Source organism: Perca fluviatilis, chromosome 2 (genome assembly GCF_010015445.1).
Source record: "Perca fluviatilis chromosome 2, GENO_Pfluv_1.0, whole genome shotgun sequence".
NCBI lineage: Eukaryota > Metazoa > Chordata > Actinopteri > Perciformes > Percidae > Perca > Perca fluviatilis.
Window position 1 is genome coordinate 21,701,920 of NC_053113.1, and position 18,399 is coordinate 21,720,318.

Here is an 18,399-nt window from a genome sequence, read left to right on the forward strand (position 1 = left end):
AGAGGTGGAAAGAAAAAATGTCCCAAATTCACTAAAAAATGCCACTTTGTGGGGTTTTAGCAAAGCAAGGGCACAGCTTCCTGCTGTGAGGTGACAGTGCTAACCTCTGATCCACCATGCCAATGTTTAGGCAGCTGATGGTGTGTGGGTTTGAATAATTATCACCTTAAAAACTGGACGACACTGACTCTTGTCAGCTTAATTTATATTTGCACAAAGCACTTTCCTCATCAACTTTAGTACAGCCTGTGATTTTGAATGTCTGGAGGAAAAGTGAAGGGAAGCACTCAGCACAGGAGGTGGATCCCACAAAGAAGAATGCCAGGCTATGAAGAACTAGTAAGACTGGTGTGTGGGAAGACCAGAGCCAAATGTTATGTTACATTACATGTCATTTAGCTGACACTTTTATCCAAAGCTACATACAATTGCTATCAGAGGTCACAAGCCTCTGGAGCAACTAGGCGTTAAGTGTCTTGCTCATCATGGGATTCGAACCCAGGTCTCCCACACCAAAGGTATGCGCCATATCCACTGTGCCATCATGACCGCTAATGTCCATGCCAATGCTGCCCAAATACCTTTTCAATGCTGACAAGAATCCATAAATTAAAGCTACATTTTCTGGTGTCACTTCGCAAAATTTGGTTCTACAGCCATGCTAGCATCTCTTTGAGGCTGTACTTAAGCAGTAATTAACATAAGTCATTGAAGCTATATGCTACTATCAGCAATGTTATGTTAATTAGGGATGCTAAATTAGATTTATTTTTTTATGACCAATAGCCGACCCTCATTAACCTACATATGCAGCCACTTTCCTGGAACCGTTTGTGTGTCCAACACAAGTCTGCAGCTGTCCGCGGAGCCAGAGCGTAGCTATATGTCAGAGCCTGTCTCCACCACAGCCACCCACCAGAGAGGCTGTCAACAGTGTGTCTGCCTGGCATACTCGGTGTGTAGGACGGCCGATTTAACCCGCTAGTCCTTATCAATGTAGTGGCATGTGTCACATAGCTCTCCGCTGTGAGCACCATCCCATAGAAAAGACACAGCAGGAAAAAAAAAAAATTTAGGGCTTAAAACACAACTTGTTAATTCAAGGTTAGCACTAGTAAGTTAACTTGCAGTTAAGAAATAGATTGTATAGCCTATTTTTCTTTAACATGCAAAACAAATTTTGGTTTTAATAATATTGCTTTTAACTGTTTAAATGATAATCAGTCAAAATTCTAATTGTCGGTTAACGGTTGAACGGTTAATCATTAACATCCCTAATGCTGATGCTAAACTGATGTTATGTTTACCATGTTCAGCATCTTAGTTCAGCATATTAGCATGTTAACATTAGCACTAAACACAGTACAGCTGAGGCTTAATGGGAATGTAATTAGTTAGTATAATGAAGTTAGTCATAAACCTGATTTCAGTCTGGACCAAAGTGTTAGAACAACAAACCGACTGATAGTGCCATCCACAGAGACATGCCACTACAATGGATAAAAAAATGCAAAAGTATTAAGCAACAAACAGTGACGAGTGCAGAGGTGAAAACCAGAGTTTTCTGACATCTCTTCTGTATTTGGTATGTCTGGGAGAGAAAGACAGCCAGGACCAAAGGGCAGGGGGATAAAGGGCGTTTTGGGGGGAGCAACGGGTCAGAAGATGGGAACTTTGCCTCTTTTGTCAAACCAACTTGAGTGTTGGTGTTATAACTAGCAGCAGGTGTACGACATCTGGATCCTATATTCAAGCCTTACATGAAGAGGTTTCTTTTGTTTTTTTAAACAGCCTTATAATCACACTTTTATTTGGATTTGATGTCCTTCTGTCTGATTATTAAAGGTTTGATTATGAAAGAGAACAAAGCTTTGCGCTAAAGCCCGATTTATGGTCCTGCGGCAGCTCCATGCAGAGCTTTCGCCGTAGCCTACGCAAGTGGCCCGATGTTTATACTTGTGAGCTGGTGTGTGCGTCGAGCCGGCATATTTGTGTGTGTGGGGAGCGTAGAGCGAGGGAGAAGTGAGAGAGGGACGGCGATTAGCTTCGGAGCGAGTAGCGACTCTAGAGTCATAGTGAGAGAAACAAAGTGTCTCCCCTGCGTTTTCTGACCACGGTGGGAAATCTGTAGCAGGAAAAGTTAACCCTCTCCTTGATTTCATGTTGTTTATGGAGGAGAACCAGGAAATTAAGTCAGGGGAAATGCAACGCTACCAAGCCACGGCCGAGCGATACGCGTCGCTGCGACGTGTAGTTACATTTTTTGAGAGGTGCATGTCAGGCTACGGTGTGGGGTCCGGCGTAGACGCAGAGGGGTCTGCGGGCAGTGCGGGGGTAAGCCATCAATTCAACGCAGAACCATACAACGGCCTTAAGAGCTTCCATGCCTAGCTCACCTGGCATATTAGCAGCTTCAGCCCATTCCAGCTATCCAAGCAAGCATATCATTGTTAATTCACCAAACTGTTCATAAAAAGGTCCATGAATTATGCATATTGTGTGAAAGAGAGTAAGAGCAACACATTACAAGTACAACAACTACTTGTCATAGCTCTTCAGACTACTTAAAATGCTGTTCAACAAAGGCTCCAATTACTTTTTAACAGTCCCCCCATAGAGTTGAAACCACAGTATTTCATTCAACAAATGTTTCTGCTTTCACAGCTGCTTTTGCCATAAAATGCCAGTCAACAGAGAGGGGGGCTGTGGGGCCCCTGACCAGTCAAAATCACTGTAGCAATCAATCGCTGAGAATTGCTTTCTTTCAACAGTAGAGACGAGTATGTTTAGATGGAGGCAGAGAGCAGTCAGATTTTCAGGTGATTTAAATCAGTTCTTTGTGCTGCAAAGTTATAGTACTCGGTGAAATCAGTGACCGATTACTTCAGATGAGACGAAAACTGTGTGTATGCCACTTTATTGCACACATTATTGTATCATAGTGCCGTGGGACAGAAAATTTTGGAACTACTTTATACATCACCGTTTCAACCTGGAGCAATGCTTCCTAAATGAATTTGCTGTGAACTAATGTTCCCTGCTTTCTGCTGTGAGGCTTGAATAAATATAAAGCAATGGCAGAAAGTCTGCCTGTTCGGGTTGAGAGAAAGCATTCTGGGGTTGGTTCTGTATCACAGGTGATACTGTAGTGCTGATACTGTGGCCTGGAAAGCAAACAGCTGACAAAGACATCCGTGGCATGCAGAGACATGGGGGGAACCATTGTTGTACTGTGTTTGGCAAATGGACAACTCCATTGGCCCAGTTCACTCCGGCCTCCTCAGTCTGACTGTTGTGGGTGGACTAGTATGTTTTATCAAGGTGCCATCTGCAAGTCTACATGAGGGCTATTCACAACCATCTGTGTGTTGACATCACACCGAGTTCTGTCCTCTACGGTGACTGGTGCCTGAGCCCGGGAGGCAGGGCCAGACGAGCAGGTGCTACTATGGTGAACTTGGCTTTCTGAGAGGGAAACTGAGCTTTCTCCTTATACAAATGTTTGGCTTCTTTAATTCTATTACAAGGATGATTACATAAAGGCCACACAACTATAGAAATAGTAAATACAAGTACAGTATATGTCGGAAATAAGTCAGAATATTAAATCACCTGAAAATCAATTTTCTTTCTCCAGTAAAGAGGATTAGATAAACCTTAACACGTCTTACAAAAAGGGGTGATGTCGGTGAAAGGATGGGTCTCAAATGGTGGGAATATTCCCAAGAATGAAAGAAACACAAGCAGACTTGTTATCTAGTCTAGTAGTTATTCTACAGTTTTTTCAAAACAGATCCTCAGCTTTGCCAAAATAACTGTGCACCTTCCAGTTTATCTGAGCCTTTGACTTTGAAGAGAGCTCAAGTTGCAAACTAGCAAAGACAGCGGACCAAAGACCCCTTTGTTTCCATCATAGACTGAAAGGTTCCTATGGAGGGTTAAATTAATAGCAATTAGCTTTGGGAATGTTACCTACACCAATAAAGGTGAGGCAGAGAAACTCAAAGTTTTCTAAATTTTCTTTAACTTTTATTGTGGGCTCCTTTTTTGAAACCACAGTGCTTCACGTAGTGTCCTCACACAGATTGCATGTACACTGCTGAACTTGTCCATTTGACAGGATCTGCTACGCATTGCAAATATCAAACATGTTTGACAAAAAGGGGTACTTGTTGGGAACAGCAGGGCTCCAATCTTCTCGGAGCAGGGTGGATATAATGCTTTGCAAAATGTAAAAATATTACAAATATTACAACTATTCTACTTTAATAATAATAAATTGAATTTATATAGCGCTTTTCATGGACTCAAAGTCTGGAAGTGTCACAAACAAGTTGGGTCTGTACTCTGTAAATGTGAGCAAACCCTTATTTAAACTCGCAATGATGTAGTACCGTGTAAAAGACCATATTAACCCTGTTCAAAGATGGCGGAAAAATGTTTTGCAAAAAGGAAAATAGGTTGCAGTAAAGTAGCGGTGTGACATACTGTGGAAATTATAGTCTTTGACTAAGTCAAGGCTGTTGATTTTCCATGATTTTCAATATTCTAACAATATTTAAATCCAATTTAGTTACCCACTACTTTTGCATTAAACGTTTTGCTTTTGCTTCAGCAAGTAGAACCACGTGGACATCAGATTATTATTTGATGTGGGTGCTACAAATTAATAGCAAGCGCTTTCAGAGCGTGCCAATTGTTGGTAAAGGTTCATTGGGCCTCATTCACCAATATCTTCCTAAGTTTCCTCTCTTAAATATGTTCTTAAGAAAGTCCCTAAGAAAAGTCTATGTCTGATTCATGACGTGTTCTCAAACAGCAGAATTGTTCGCAGGTGTGTTCCTAGAATGATGAATCCCAATGTATTCGTAAATTGAAAGCTCGTGCCTGTTGCTCCTATTTAGCATAGAGTGCAACGACCCCGTTAATTCCCATAACAGGGCATGAGATGGCAGGGCTGTGTCGGGTGCGCACTTAAGAGAAATGTCCAAAAGACGTGGCAAAGACGGTGTAGGCCTCAATTCCAAAAGAAAGAAAAACTTTAGTAATTCTGAAGTGGAGGTACTGCTGCAAGAAGTTAACGAAAAACGAGACATCATATTTAGTAGTGTCAGCAGTGCATACTAAGCAGCAAATAAAACCGATGTATAGAATGCAGTTACTCATGCAGTGAACGCTGTATCTGGAGAAGGGCGCAGAACCGATGAAGTAGAATAGAAATGGTTTGATCTGAAATCTGAGGCAAAAAAATAATTACTTCAAAACATAGAAGATACTCTTGGCGTATAAATAGCAAGATCCATCACTTATTATTGGATGGCAGGGTTCCCCGTTGACATAATTGATGTGAATTGAAGGCAAAGTAAGGCAAGTTTATTTATATAGGCCTAGCACAATTCATACACAATGGCAATTCAAAGTGCTTTACAAATGAGCAGTAGTTTGTATTTATTAAAACAAACAAACATATAATTATGTGTAAAATAATGAAAATAATTAGCTACAAAATGGAGAGAAATGTTAAATTTTAAATTAGAACGGACGAAAGCGGTATAGCTACTTGTTTTGCGCAAACATGTCAGCTCTAAATTGTGCGTAGGAGTGCTCTTGAGTGTGCGTAGATTCTGTTCTTACCTAAGAACAAATCCCAAATAAGAAAACATTGGTGAATGCCAGAATCTTCGTGAAAACTGCATAAGTGGGGTTTAAGAACACATTTGTTCTTAAGAACGTTTGGTGAATGAGGCCCATTATCCTTACCGGATAGGCAAAGAAGATGAGTGTGTGTGTGTGTGTGTGTGTGTGTGTGTGTGTGTGTGTGTGTGTGTGTGTGTGTGTGTGTGTGTGTGTGTGTGTGTGTGTGTGTGTGTGTGTGTGTGTGTGTGTGTGTGTGTGTGTGTGTGTGTGTGTGAGTGAGAGAAAGAGAGACCGAGAGGACTGTACTTGACCTCACTGCTACAGGGCACTCAATTTTAACAGGTGATTTTTTACAAGTCAGACTCACTCGCACCCCCTCTTGATAATTCTGCACAGCTTTGATGGATCTTACATACGCGTTTCTTTCGGTATGAAGCTAGAGAATATCCTACAGCATATTGCTGTTGTAGGATGAGTATGTTTCTCGTCTTGGAAGCACCTATTTAAGGATGCAGTACATAAACATAATTACACAGTGGCAGTTATAGTATAAGCACTACTGTCTACACAGTGCAACTCTACATGTCTAATCAGCAGCAACATGCATGAAACTAGATAAAAAACAAATTAATGGTCTAAAAGCTCTACAATGCATCTACAAAACTGTGTTTAAAAGAGTCCGTAACCAGTAAGTGGATTACTGCTGTGAACACACAGCACCACATTCCTCCCTGTTCTGACCTATTATATCTCCCTCTATTTTCCACTTATTCATCTAAAATAACATTTCTGGGGTGATCTTTAAAGCACTTTTCAGCATGGCTGCCACACCTTACCTAACCCTATCCCACTCAAAGCTAAGCACTTTTGAAGAACTGTAGAAATGTATACATTATGTCACAGTTCTTGCAGCTAACCCCAACATGTCTATCAACGTATCATTTTGTCAAAGTCTTTTAGCTAAAACTGGAGCAATCTGAATGTCCAGAGTGAGGTTTATGCCTTACTTACGATGGAGAAGCATACAGTAGTGTACGAGCCAAAGAGAAGCTCAAAAACATGGCATTCAGCACACTACACTCCAAAGCCCTTCAATCCATTTATAGATGTTGTAAAAGAGCAATAAAAAAAAAAGAAACAGCCTTGCATAGACACATCTAAAGTCTTGACACGTTCTGAGTCATCCGTATATTAAAACCAAACAGGTTCTTATCCCTTTAAAAGTAAGTATTGGCATGCTTAGAGGATTCAAATACATGTCATCTGTTAACTGGAAGCTTTACCAAAAGCAAATAAGCATTACTGGAGTTAAGAAATGACTGATAGGGAAGTGGTAACACAGTCAAAGTACCTGTAATGTGCATGTATATGAAAGCATGTTTTGTGTTTTGTTGAGAGATGCTTATATCTGTATTTTGTGTTGGCTTTGTAAACCTGCGGAACGGACAGAGTCCAAAACAAATTTCCCTTCCGGGACAATAAACTATATCTTATCAAAGGATCGATGTACCAAATGGGTCCTTCCCAATGGCCAGTTTTAAATTGCTGAAAGTCCTACATGTTTGCTAGATTACTAGATTAAACTACCTCTGATGAAGTGCTACATAACATAACATAATAAAGTAGGTTAAGCCTATGCTCTGCACAAGATGACATATTTCTTGAAATGCCAAAATACCAGTAACAACCCAATGACAAAAGAAAAATTAATGGCGTCATGAATTATGCAAGTAAGTGGGAAGACTGGTGTATACTGTGCATATGAATCAAGGAGTCAACATTAAGCCTCTGTAGCTTTACTTGCACGTTGCCGCTACACATGCATTAATTATTATGTAGTAGACATAAACTGATTTAGGGGGGTGAATCAATCCATACTTTCATCAAAAGGTAAACCCTAGCTTTCATAGGATACAACATAATAGGCGTGTCCCATATGTCTTTGGGTGCACATGAGACCACCAGCCAGCAGTGGGATAAGTAGCTAATGTGATGTGTAAAAAAAGTAAAACCCTATACAGTATATGGTAAAAACACATAACGTTAGCTACTAAATAGGAATAAGTGAGAATGCCAAATGAGAAAGAGAAGAAAAAAACCCTCTAAACTCTAATAATGTATGAGGCGTGTTAGCTTGTAGCTTGTAATTGTAGGCACGTTACAGTAATGTTAGCTACGGTTATCATGGTAAAAACTCTCACTAACATGTTTTAACATATATAAATGAGGTAGGCTATGTAACTGCAAAAAAAAATGTTCTGAAGGAATAAAACAGTCACACGTTACATGTGTTGCTATAAAACTAGCTAACCCACAGGTAAATGTGCACCGCAAACAAAATACCGTTACACACTCACCTGTCTGAAGTCTGCTACCACTTTTCTTTGATTTCAGAGTTAGCTTTGCGGCACACAGTAAAGTTGAGGCTTTTCTTTTCCTTTCTCTCCAGTGAAATGCCTCCCCCGAGAGTCAAACGGGAACAACCCTTGTCAAAGGTAACGTGTGAGAGGTGGGTGGTCGGTAACGTAAATGCTGACAGAGACGAAGTTTTACATCGAAAACAAAGGAGAAAGGAGCAGGGTGAGTACGGACGGTGTCAGTGGCTTCGGTCTAGCTATTTTCAGTTACTCCGTCCTCTGTGTTTTTTCGTCCCATCTGTAGATTAAGCGTGCTTCCTCGTCTCCGTGTAGGCAGCGATACATAAACCAACAGGGTAACTCAATGTAGCGTACTGAATGAATGGTGGGAGGAGTGTGTGTCGGTCTTTTTTATTTCCAGCCCCCGTGTACAGTGAGAAAGCGTCACCGAGCTGACTTTACTGCGCGTTCAGGTCACAGCGAAAGTAACCGTTGTTCGATTTACTGTCTCGTAAAACCCGTTGACGCCGTTTTAATTTAGTGGAATTACCAACATTTAGGATACATTAAATGATGGTTATGAGGTTTCCAATGTCATTGTCCTAATTTCTTGTCAGTTAACACCATATAGTTAGAGAAATCGAAGCCAACTTCCATCGTGTTTCTCTGGCCGACTGATCGTGCGTAAGCAAAACTTCCGATGTGACATGAACGCAACAACGCGCAAATATAATTTAAGCCAAAAAAAGGCATTTTATCAATCTGTTTATTTTACCAGCATACCTATAATACGGCTGATAATGAGAGACAATGGAGAATATGCAGTTTTGCTTGTTGACACATGACAAAGGTCATGAACAGCTATGTCTGCTTGGAGTTGGAGTGTTTGGTCATTTCATATACACACCAAACAGAGCAGTTCTACTTCTATCAAACCAATGATTTTATCAGTTCTGTTTTTCAGCTTTTTATTTTCTCTAAAAAATTAAGGGTTTTTCTTTTTAGTCAGATTACTCATTTGTATCGCATGTATTAATATCCTTAAATTATGTGATCATTGTCCACTTTAGTAAGGGGTGAGGTCTAATTTTCAAATAAGTCTCATTCATCAGGAAATGAAACAATCAAACCACCAAAAAGTCACAGCCCCTCCACACTCAAATGTTTTTTTTCAGGTTTAGACTTTGTCACCTTCGCTCATATTGACACATACCAGATGACTGATTAAACAAAACTGATTTATTGATTTTTGTCACAAGAACACCTTCTGCAGTCATTATCAGACAACATGTACTGTCAGGACAGGAGTACCTCATAATCAACCAATTGAGACACACTGTGACACATGGCCTGTATTTATTCATTCATTGTTTAATTACAATGACTCTAGTCTGAACAGATCATGTAGGATAACTATGTAAGTTGCTGTTGTGTTTCTCTGCACCAAAGCTACATCAACAAATTCCAAGTATTTACTGTATGAGAGACAATAAATACTGGACGTGGAACTTATTCAGACTGTGTTGATCGTCCTAGACATGGCAGGTAGTCAGCTGGTCTCAGGTGTGTGAAATGACTTATCATTTGGTACAGTGTTTGAAGCATTCAACCATTATCAGATCAGTTGCATTTAAGTGGTTAGTCTGAACATTTCTATGTCAAGTGGAGTAGGATGTGTGGTTAAAAGGAGTAAAAGATCAGATTTATCACCAAGGAAACAGTCAGTGCAGTGCTGTTGCTAGATAGATTAGCATCACTGTGATGGAAATTAAGAGTTTATGTACGTTTGTGTGCATGCATGTGTGTCTTTCTTAAGATGTGTTGCATAAGACTATATTCAGATCAAACAGCACTTCAACTACCACTTAATTCTCTCCATGAGCATCTATCGCTACACATGGGGAAGCTAGGGAAATTATCCTCTTTAGAGATGATTTCCTGTGGCATATCCCTGTTTGATGTGGCAGAGTTGGGCTTCCCTGCTTCTCTCTCCACAGGTAGGCAGCAGCTCCAGCTGCTGCGCTTTGTTATGATATTCACCTATTTTAAAATGCCAACCAGAATCCACAGGCAGGAAGGGTAGGACGGCTGGTAGGGGTCTCCTCTGCAGGTGGTGTTACAGCAGGGTGAAGAGTTTGTGACTGTTACCGTTTGAAAGGGCACAGAACGTGACTGGTGCAGAGAGAGGGGGAACAAAAATGGAATAATGAGAATACCAAGGCAGACACTTGTGGACTGTATCGTCCATCCATTATGTTATTAGTTATGATTTTGAAGGTCTGTTGGAATTTCACAGCAAGTTACGATTTATTCTAAGGCTTCACTGCGTCAAGTCTGAGGGGGATCTGAAACAGCATTGACTTAACATAATTCTCTATATCTGCCAAATTAAAGACATCTACTCAAATATCTACAGGTAAAAGCCAGAGACAAATGCTGATGTCAGAAGCCGTCCCACATTCGCTGAACTTGTTTTTGTGTACTTTGAGTACAATTTTGTTCAATTTTGCCACACTGGAAATATGAAAACAGAGACATGTGTCAGTAGGCCCGGAACAGAAAGTGAACTAGAACTCCTCTTATTGACTATCAACAGATACCTTCTCTGGCCAAGGGGGTGTACTTTATTTGGTTTCTTTGCACCCCATCTAGTGGTTGTTTGTTTATAATACAATGCAGTATCAAATAAAATATCTACAGTACAGTGTCCGGCAAACCATTACAAATTGTTTCCACTGGTTCTTTTAATTCTGTTGACATTCAGAGTTTATATCCTAAGATCCTAAGGGTTTTTTGTGTGTCTTTAGTTTCTGTGCAACAATTCTTCTTATTGCTTTTTTTCTCAAGCACATAGTTATGTAGATAATGGGAGATTAAACAAAAGTCCACCAAGAAAAGTTACATTAATAACATCTCAAGAGTAAAAGAAAGAATACAAACTTGTTTGACCTCTATTAAGACTTTAATTAAAGAAAACTTTAATGGCTTTGGAGGAAGCTTTCAAACTTTTCCCAGCAGGGGGCATGTTCGGTCAGTATTTAATCCATTAAAAAAGATTCACCTGAGTGGAGCTGCCCTGTCATCATGAACTTAGACTGAAATAGACCGTTACTATGCAAAACTGAAAAAAAGTTCTGTTGATGTTTTTCTGAATTATATCATTTGTACTTTCATTCAATAAATATTTTAAACTTGGTCTACATGGCCAGCTTGGTAATTTTGATGGAATATTAATTTGCCCCAAAAAGTAATTAATTTGATATTTTGAATACATTTTACATAACAATACATCAGACAGATGGGTATCAATGTTAGTCACTTAATCTATTATTAATGAACTTAACTGTTTAGCGACAGTTGTACGAAGATAATACTGTTTTGCAATAAATATCCTAAAAATTTACATTAGTGTGCAATATTGTTAAAATTGAAAAGGAAATACTCCTTGAAAAAGTAACAGGTTTGTTATGCAGTTACTACAAAGTCCATGTCTTCAAATCCATGACTTTCATTTTGACTACTGGAGTCGGTGTGTTTTGTTGAAAGAGCAAGTGGTCTTAACTCTCCAGTTCATAACAAAAAAGCATTAAGAATATCTCAACATATCAAACATTGCATTCCAATAAGCGTCTTTACTGCCATCTAATGTGAGTCTGGTTTAGATTGACAGTGCACTACAAACTGTATATGATCCAGCAGCTCGCTGCACTCATACACACTAAACCTCAGAAAGTTACATCATTCAGCAAAGCTGAAACATTTCTCAGGTCTTGCGTCATGGTCCTCTTGGCAGCTGTGCTCCGCTTCCTTCAGTGACGTGGGTCATTTCCTCAGTGTGCCAGTATGACATGACTACAACCAATGCTGATAGATGCATATCATCTATAAAACTTTTGAAAACTTTTTAGTAATTAACAAAAACTTGTTTGTGCCTTAAGTTTGTCTAAGATAATACTTACTTAATACAAACTATCTCCAATACATCTTGGGAGAGTATAGCATTGGAATCAGGAAATAATAATACCCCATCTGGAAAGTTTATTAGAGAGGAAAACAAATACTGATCCGTCTGGAAGAGATAAGCAGAAAGAGAGGCGCTTAGAAACCCCTTAAACAGTTGCAACTGGTTACTAAAATCCTGTTAGTCTTTTTGTGTAAAGGAGTAAAACAGATGGTAAAACAGGAGGGGGACTCCTTTGTGTGTTCACAACCCCCAACTTTAACTACAATGCAACTGCATGAGCAACTGTTTAAATGATATATATTTTTGCCATCCATTGCTTACAGTATGTACTGTATAACTTGATAAAAAGCTAAGACTTACATGGTTACCTAACCTTCCCCTGTTTGTGCAAATGTTGGTATTCTATCAACATAGACATCATTTATGATTTGAAATCAAAATGTATGGACTGAAAATGAACTGATAACCAGCAAGCAAAAACCTTACTGATTGCTCTTTTAGCAATACTAAGAGAGACACAAGTGATGATGCAACTGACCATGACTGGTGCTGAGGTTAGTGTCATGTTGTCCAGATGTTGAATGGGCTGCAGTTATGTGAGAGTCGCTCGACCCTCTGAGGTCTGTTATTACTGCTCTTGCATCAGATTCTGTCTGTTGAAAAAGAAATCGGAAACGTGTCTGCACTTTACGTATTGTCATTCAAAGGAACCTTCTGACTATCTTGGTTGGCGGTGAAACATTGTGTAATTTAGTGTTGTGCCTATAGCTTTTAAATCATTGCCTTTCCATATGTTCCATGTGGTGATGCTTTGGAAAAGTGCTGAAGGCTTCTTTATGCTCACACAGACTCATATGCAGTATATATTTAGGCATTATAAAAGAGGTACTGTGAGTGGAACAACATTAAGAGGTAACACTCACCCTCCATCTTGGATGACCCCTCCAACACCTTACAAGCCGTTTTGTTTGTATAGAAAAACCTAGAAGTTACCCTCACTCTGCTCATGCTGAGGAATTTCAGTGTAAACTGTTAACTCCAGGGCTTCTTCCGAATGACAAACATCCTCCAAGGGGAGGAAAGGGGCTGCAGTCCTACTATTGTGTCAATTCTTTTAAGTAGAAATAGTTAGGTGGGTTCACTGTCCCCAAAATGTGAATAATGTAATATTTGAAGTTAGACAACAGGGTTGTATAAGTGAGGATTTGAGAAGGATTTTTTTTTCCTTCCTCAAACTCTCATAGAACTGTCTGGATGCCTGTGCCAACATGTCACTAAAAGAATACAAGCCACTCATCAGTTGGAATGTCAGGACAATTTGCAGAGGGATGCAAAAGAGTGGGGTTTGGGAGAATTGGGGGATAAAGATGGATGGAATTCCTCTGGTTGGAAAATAGTTTGTGTCAGACAGCACGATCAATACTTATAGGCTACTGTATGTGATGCAGAATGATCATTTATCTATCAAATGTCTCTGTCCTTCTGTATTGGATTTTACAGGGGGAAATGTTTAACTTTGATATGATAAGGCAGTGATAAGCCTGTGATCTGTCTGGCCGTGCTGCCACACACCACTTAGTGGGCTACATTATGAGATTGGAGAATGCTTTCTACGAACATGCTCAGACATACTAGACTGAACAGCTTTACACAGAATGTGGAAAGTATGTACGACCCTTTACACAAGTATTTAACTTATTCTGTTTAGTTTGTTCTGGTCAGGACACGGCAGATTTTACGACGAGTGCTCCTCCTCAACACCCAAATCCTCCCAGCACCCTACAATCAGCAGCTGTGGTGGATAGACGTGGCACTGTGATGGTGGGGGAAGGGCTGGAGATCTTCTGTTAAGAATGAATGCTGCTGAGCGAAGCTTTTAAAGTTCTGGAAATTTCCATATGGAATTAGACGTCTTTGTAACAAAGTTAAAATACATCAAATGACTGCTTTTCTTCTGTGAGCATTTGCAAAGAATGTGCCCGTTCACTGTCTTGCCTGCTGAGATTGCAGAAGAGTGGTGCCCCATAGAGGCTCACACACTCAAATTTACAACAACTGCAAAAACAGTGTTTACATGCCACATATTTTAATGCATAAGAATAATTCAGTTAATATTAAAACACAATCTTTTACATGTGATGAAACTAGTGTTAGAGATTGAGTCAGCAAGCAGCGGTAGAACCTAGAGGCTGAGGACTATTTCTGTTCACAAGCAGCTAAGTCTGACCCAGAATCAGATTTTCTCTGGGTTTCAGTCTGCAGCCACAGGAGGAAAAGTTTCAAAGCTGAGCCCTGACCAGTGTTGAGGAAGTAACTTTATCCAACTCCTTTCATTCCAGCCTGTGGCTTCAAGGGGGACGTCCCAGCTCCCAGCTTCCTGAGGAACCATATACACCCTCATCTGAATATCCCATTCCCCCTTCTAGAAAGTTCTCTCTAGAACGATATAAAGAGCAGGAGAGTTTGTCACAGTTACACTTTCCACAGGAGGACACAACCGAGAGGAGAAACCCAGCAAATCCTGCGCAAGGTAAGGACTAGAAGATAACCATCTTTGCTTTCAGGGAGGAATGCATAGTGAGAATGTGGTGCTTTGTTATTTATGGTTTAAAGATACAGTGCATAATTTTCCCCATTTTAACCCATTTTAACCCATACTCTCTAAATCTCATCTCCCTCTCTGGCTGTTTGACCTGCACACAGAATATTATAGTTTATCTTTTGTAAAGAAGTAAATTAATCTTTGGCATAGCTTAAATGTTTCACAACTTATCCCAGCATGATGTTACTAAAGCTGTTTGTGTCTTGCATGCACTTTGTTGCAGTCTATCTAAATGAATTAGGTGCAATAAAATGAAGGAAAGTACTGTGTATGCACCCAATCTGTCTTTTTTTTTTTTAACTAAAATCCATCACTATTTGATGAAGAGAGGTTCAAATCTGTCCTCGAGAAATACTGTAGGTGCTGCTGGTTTGTGGCACAGCTGACTGGATGAAAATGATTATCTGGGTCAAATAGAGACAATGGAAAACATGTATGTGTCTGATTGAGGGGAAGTGATGACTAACTTGTATAATAACATAACTTTAACTTAAATGTTTTAGTATAAAAGGCTGGAAACTAGGATATTAAATGAATAAAAAACACAGAATGTCTCCACCAGAGCCTGTATCCTGTTTTACTGTCTGCTCTATATAGATTACTACATACACCTCTTGTCTTTCAGAATGAAAATGGCAGACATGAAAACATCTCAAGGTATCCGACCATGATGCAAAGTCATTTCTGATGTATCACAAAAAATGCAAATACCAGAGATGTAGACAACATATATCTACACTCAGAATGTGGAGGTGGATTAAAAAGTTGCCGCTGCTGTGGGTTAATTACAGCCGTTTGCATTTGGATCTTTGTTTGAACAAGTGATGGGATGAATTAGACATAGCCTGCAGGCACACGCCCTTTCTCCGAGACAAAAGATGGCTCAGAGCGCTGCTAAAGAGAGCATGTAAAAGTAAGACTGCACTGCAGGTCTATACAGTGAAAGGCACTGATTTCTGATCCTGACTTCTTCTGGGTAAAAAGGAGTCACTAAAGTCGTCAAAGTGCAGATGTGCAACAGTTTGCATTGATCACAATACATATAGAGAACAGAGAGGCATCCTATTTCAGTGTCAAATCAGCACAGAGCTTCACTCTGGGTGGACTGCAGCTCTAGCTGTACAGTTAAGCCTCAGTTGCTGCTGACGTGGCGAGAATCTGGAGGCGTTCCCAAGCTTCTGTGTGGGCTGAGCCAACCCTGCCCTGCCACTAAAAGCTCCACATCTGAATCATATAGTCTGTGTCCTGGCATTTTGTTTCTGAGATATATAACTGTATCAAATCAAAACACTTGTGAATCTTAATTTGTTTTCTCCATAATCTCACTCTGAGGAGACGTGTGTCTTCCTTCTCAAACTCAATACACTTTAATAAAATTTAAGGAAACCAACCCAGATTAAGAGATGTTAACCCTATCTTTGTCTTTTTTTTCCTTTTGCACAGGCTGTGACAGCTGCTTTTCGAGACAGACAGGATGCGGATGACTAACGTTGTAGCTCTTTGTCTGCTGGCCCTCGTGGCCTCAGCAGAGGACAAAAAGCTGAGCAGCCATGCCACCACGCTGGCTGATAACAGCGCAAATCTGGCCTTCAGGTCTGACATCTATATATTACTGCAATCATTTTGAAGTGTATAATGGTGCACTTGGTTTTGCATAAGCACTACATTTACATTACATTTTTCTTGCTCGAAACACAAGCAAATAATTTTTCTTGTGATTGTGATTCAGCCTCTACCACAACATGGCGAAAGAGAAAGACACTGAAAACATCCTCATCTCTCCTGTGGTGGTGGCTTCCTCTCTGGGCATGGTGGCTCTTGGTGGCAAGGCCTCCACTGCCTCGCAGGTCAAAACCGTCCTCAGTGCTGAAAAACTGAGGGATGAGCATCTGCATGCAGGCCTGTCGGAGCTGCTCTCCGAGGTAAGTACAACCATATAAAATACTGTATATGGTATCTTATAATTAGACGTGGACCCAAAGTCAAACTTGACCCTCAGTACTCATTGCGCATTTGTCACCGTTTATACGTTGCTCTTTCCCAGCTGAGCAACGCCAAGACACGCAACACTACTTGGAAGATCAACAACCGTCTCTACGGCCCCAGCTCAGTCTCCTTTGCTGATGATTTTGTGAAAAACAGCAAGAAGCACTACAATTACGACCATTCAAAAATAAACTTCAGAGACAAGAGGAGTGCAGTCAACTCCATCAACGAGTGGGCATCCAAGTCCACAGATGGCAAGCTGCCTGAGGTCACCAAGGATGTGCAGAACCCAGATGGAGCCATGATTGTCAACGCTATGTTTTTCAAGCGTGAGTATAAAATAGTGTCTTTTTTTTTATTTTTTTCATTTCTCATTGTAATAACACAGAGATGTCAAAGGATTGGGCACACGTGTAACCGAGTCCAATGTGTTTTGTCCCACAGCTCACTGGGATGAGAAATTCAGTGCTGAAATGGTGGACATGCGTACTTTCCTGGTAAGCCGTTCATTCACCATTGGAATTTCCATGATGCATCGTACAGGTGAGTTTCTCCATTGCCTCTACTTCTGACTTTTTGTCACATGTTTTCAAAGCTACAAGCAAGGTATCCAATGTCTGCTCTTCGCAGGTCTGTATGACTTCTACGAGGACAAAGAAAACAAATTATTTGTGCTGGACATGCCTCTGGGCCAGAAGCAGGCCTCTATGATCCTTATCATGCCCTACCACCTGGAGCCCCTGGAACGCCTGGAGAAACTTCTGACCAGGAAGCAGGTGGACACCTGGATCAGCAAGCTGGAGAAAAAGGCAGTGGCCATTGCCCTCCCCAAAATCGAATTGGAAGCCAGCCACAACCTGCAGGTAAATGGTGGCAAATTGATGGGCCAATTATAACAATAAAGTTAACTTATAGACCTCTAAAAATCAATCAACAACTCTTTGAATTGAGCAATTCTCTGTCTTTTCTAGAAACATCTGGCTGAGCTCGGCCTGACCGAGGCCGTTGACAAAGCCAAGGCTGACTTGTCCAACATCTCTGGAAAGAAGGACCTCTACCTGTCCAATGTCTTCCACGCGTCAGCCTTGGAGCTGGACACGGCTGGAAACCCGTGCGACACCAGCATCTATGGCACCGACAAGCTGAGGAACCCCACACTTTTCTACGCAGATCACCCCTTCATTTTCTTAGTGAAGGACAACAAGACCAACTCCATCCTGTACATCGGCAGAGTTGTTAGACCCAAAGGAGACAAGATGCGTGATGAGCTATAATGTTAATGTTGTGAATTGTGGTGGATGGCTCTGACTGTTACCTCAAGAGCACATTCCAATAGGAAAACTGTGGACTGAGTACCTAAGCTTACTATTACCATATAATTACACTATACATTCCCAGGGAACATTCTATAAACGTGTTGGGTCTCACCCTTTAGCCATTTTGCAATTAATCATTTTCTTCTTTGAGATAAACAAACGGCAGACAACATGCTTATATTAAGTACGTTTGCTTTACACATTGTTTTTCGAAGATCTGTGTGCATTTTCTTGCATCATCTTTAATGTTTAAAGTAAAAAAGATCTTTGCACGTTTGTTTTACAGCTCTGTCTCACTTCTTTCCTCCATGCTCTCTGTGTTTTTAAATTTTGCCTCCAGTCTGCACTGAATTGTTCCCCTGCTTGAGCTGAATATGCAGAGGAAAGGTGGAGGAAGTGTGGTGCCTAATTCATTTGCCAACCATACTGTGCCATTTTGTTGCTGCAGGTAGTTTCCACAAAGAAGCTGTTGGAATTGTGTGATTATGTAATGATGTGTTGATTTTTCAATAAAAATAACAAAGAGGATCTTTGCGT

The 18,399-nt window shown here is 40.4% G+C and overlaps 2 protein-coding genes across 3 annotated transcripts in view; one reads left to right on the forward strand and one right to left on the reverse strand.

Annotated features, from left to right (window-relative positions):
- The window catches only part of gdpd5b (glycerophosphodiester phosphodiesterase domain containing 5b), a 46,288-nt gene extending 37,844 nt beyond the window's left edge, over nt 1-8,444 (reverse strand). Inside the window, exon 1 of the mRNA XM_039788843.1 lies at nt 7,995-8,444. The gene's annotated coding sequence lies outside the window, so the exon portion shown is untranslated. The remainder of the gene's footprint in view (nt 1-7,994) is intronic.
- A 5,886-nt stretch (nt 8,445-14,330) lies between these two features.
- serpinh1b (serpin peptidase inhibitor, clade H (heat shock protein 47), member 1b) lies at nt 14,331-18,390 on the forward strand. Of its 2 annotated transcripts, XM_039792960.1 has the most exons (8): nt 14,331-14,488; nt 15,186-15,217; nt 16,004-16,153; nt 16,290-16,482; nt 16,605-16,875; nt 16,991-17,089; nt 17,177-17,409; nt 17,518-18,390. In XM_039792960.1, the coding sequence occupies exons 3-8, from the start codon at nt 16,035-16,037 to the stop codon at nt 17,818-17,820; spliced, it is 1,218 nt and encodes a 405-aa protein (XP_039648894.1). In that variant the 5' UTR covers nt 14,331-14,488; nt 15,186-15,217; nt 16,004-16,034; the 3' UTR covers nt 17,821-18,390. The 2 variants fall into 2 exon arrangements, with proteins under 2 accessions (XP_039648894.1, XP_039648901.1); XM_039792967.1 differs by having other exon boundaries at nt 14,333-15,217.
- The last annotated feature ends 9 nt before the right edge of the window (nt 18,391-18,399 follow it).

What these genes read in the sequence shown, in the direction of transcription:
- serpinh1b (XM_039792960.1), top strand. Translation starts at nt 16,035, where the DNA reads ATGCGGATGACTAACGTTGTAGCTCTTTGTCTGCTGGCCCTCGTGGCC. An exon ending in AGCGCAAATCTGGCCTTCAG is followed by an intron (nt 16,154 to 16,289) that starts GTCTGACATCTA and finishes ATTGTGATTCAG; the next exon opens with CCTCTACCACAACATGGCGA. An exon ending in TTCCATGATGCATCGTACAG is followed by an intron (nt 17,090 to 17,176) that starts GTGAGTTTCTCC and finishes TGCTCTTCGCAG; the next exon opens with GTCTGTATGACTTCTACGAG.